At 22.4% G+C, this 2,285-nt stretch overlaps 1 protein-coding gene across 1 annotated transcript; it reads left to right on the forward strand.

Annotated features, from left to right (window-relative positions):
- Nucleotides 1–219: 219 nt before the first annotated feature.
- On the forward strand, nt 220–1,312 carry PGAL8A_00267700 (fam-g protein; the record flags this gene model as incomplete). Its single annotated transcript, XM_028671653.1, has 2 exons — nt 220–294; nt 422–1,312. The coding sequence occupies 2 exons, from the start codon at nt 220–222 to the stop codon at nt 1,310–1,312; spliced, it is 966 nt and encodes a 321-aa protein (XP_028528284.1).
- Between the last annotated feature and the right edge of the window lie 973 nt (nt 1,313–2,285).

Below are 2,285 nucleotides of genomic sequence, written 5' to 3' on the forward strand. Positions count from 1 at the left end.
TAGTGTAACTATAATGTCATATGTAATAATAAAAAATTAGAAATTACCTTTCCTATATAAAAATAATTTTCTATTTTAAAAATTTAAGAAATTAATAGAAGTTATAATAATATTTAAATTAATATTACAAATCCATAATTTAGTATTATTGAAAATTGAAACAATTTTACACTTGAATTAACAACTTCCACTTCAATATTATTCTATAAATATATTAATATGAATACGTTATCTTTATATTTAAGAAATACTATATTCCTTCTTTTAATATGGATGTATCAATGTTTTTATAACGTAAGTTAAAATTTTTACAAAAATATACATATAGATATATTTTATTTTAATTATTTTTAACATTTCATTTGATTTTCTATTCTAACAAAAGAAACATTCTTTTAAAAAATTTTTATTTAATCCATAGTTTGATTCCAATAAAACATTGGTTGATAAAAATATATTGCAAACAAAAAATAAGTTAAAATATGAAAGAGTATTAGCAGAGGGTGACATATCAGGAAAAAAGCAAACATACGCTAAGGAATGCATAGAGGAAAGTCCATTAGGTAATAAAAAAAACAAGTGTAAAAATCCAGTTCGATACGAGAATCCGTACGATCATTGGAATAAAGTCGTTACTCCAAAATTGCGGGAGCAATTTGATAAAGAAACAAGTGAAATGGACCCTAATTGGAGAGACCAAAAATGGAATAATGAATGGAATAAAATTTCCGCTGACAAAGTTAATGATCTGTCTTCAATATATCATAGACAAGATATTTCAGAAGAAGAAAAAAAAGAATTAATTTTTCCTGTTGTGCATAAACTTTTCTCAGAATTTCAGCAATTTATAGACGAATGTAAGAAAGAGATGATAGGCAATAAAACAGAATCCGAATCTAAAAAAGAGATGATAGACAATAAAACAGAATCCGAATCTAATAATGAGATGACGGACAATAAAACAGAATCCGAATCTAAGGATGAGGTGACAGACAATAAAACAGAATCAGAATCTAAGAAAGAAACGATAGGCAATAAAACAGAATCCGAATCTAAGAAAGAGATGATAGACAATAAAACAGCATCCGAATCTAAGAAAGAGATGATAGACAATAAAACAGAATCCGAATCTAAGAATGAGATAATAGACAATAAAACAGCATCCGAATCTAAGAAAGAGATGACAGATAATGAAACAGCATCCGAATCTAAGAATGAGAAGAGAAAAAAAAAAATAAATTTTAAGAAATTTGATTTAATGAAACATTTAATTTTTCATAAGATTGAAAAAATTTACGATGATAAAAAATAATGGTTTAACAGAGAATATAGGATTATTCATGCACATGTTCTAGCTAAAAAAAAGAAAAGTTAATATTTTGTTTAAATTTTTTTTATAGAGATATATTTTATTTCTTAAAAAAAAAAAAAATTAAATGAGAAAAATTTTTTAGAAAGAAGAAATTTCATGTGAATATTTTTTAATTTTTAAGAATAAAATTTTCGTTAAGTGTTATTAATATAATTAAAATTTTCTTTTTATTTTTAAGTATTTTTATTATTTTTAAAAGCAGTGAACTAAAATTGCTGAAAATTACTTATAAAAAGCAATAATTATTTTGTACATAAAAATTAATAATTAATGAGAATATATGTTTTTAATAAAAATACATAATTTTTATTAAAGTAAATTCACAATGAACCGCATTATTGCAGTTTATTTGTTTATACATTAATATTAGATTTAAAATCCCTTTAATTACTAGAGGAAACTCCATATTCTTTTTAATAATTTATTTTTCATTACTCTAGCAAATTCATTGAATGATAATTTAATAAATTAAAAATGTAATTTATGGAAAGTAAATAAATCAGGTAGTAAACGTAGAGGATAAAATAAAAGAAAAAAAGTTGGATGCAGAACTATTACCAGCTTACCTACATGACAAAAAAAGGACACAAAAAGGAAAAAAAAAAAAAGTCTTTATTGAGAATTATTAGAGTTAAAGATTTGTTAATAAAAGGAATTATTAGCGTTTTTGAGAAAAAAATTAATAGCTGTATGGAAAATAAATAGACATGAAAAAAAGAATTGAATAGTGTGAAAAAAATATTCAAGTTATTAAAAATGGAAGAAAACTTGATAAAAAGTTTTTTCGTAACAAATTTTTATCTTTGAATTTTAAAGTGAAAATTTTATATTAACAATAATAAAATGTTCGCGTTTGTAGCATTTTATAACTTATTTTGTGTTTTGTTATTTATATTTTTTAATTCGCAAGAAG

This window comes from Plasmodium gallinaceum (genome assembly GCF_900005855.1).
Source record: "Plasmodium gallinaceum strain 8A genome assembly, contig: PGAL8A_v1_80, whole genome shotgun sequence".
Taxonomy (NCBI): Eukaryota; Apicomplexa; class Aconoidasida; order Haemosporida; family Plasmodiidae; genus Plasmodium; species Plasmodium gallinaceum.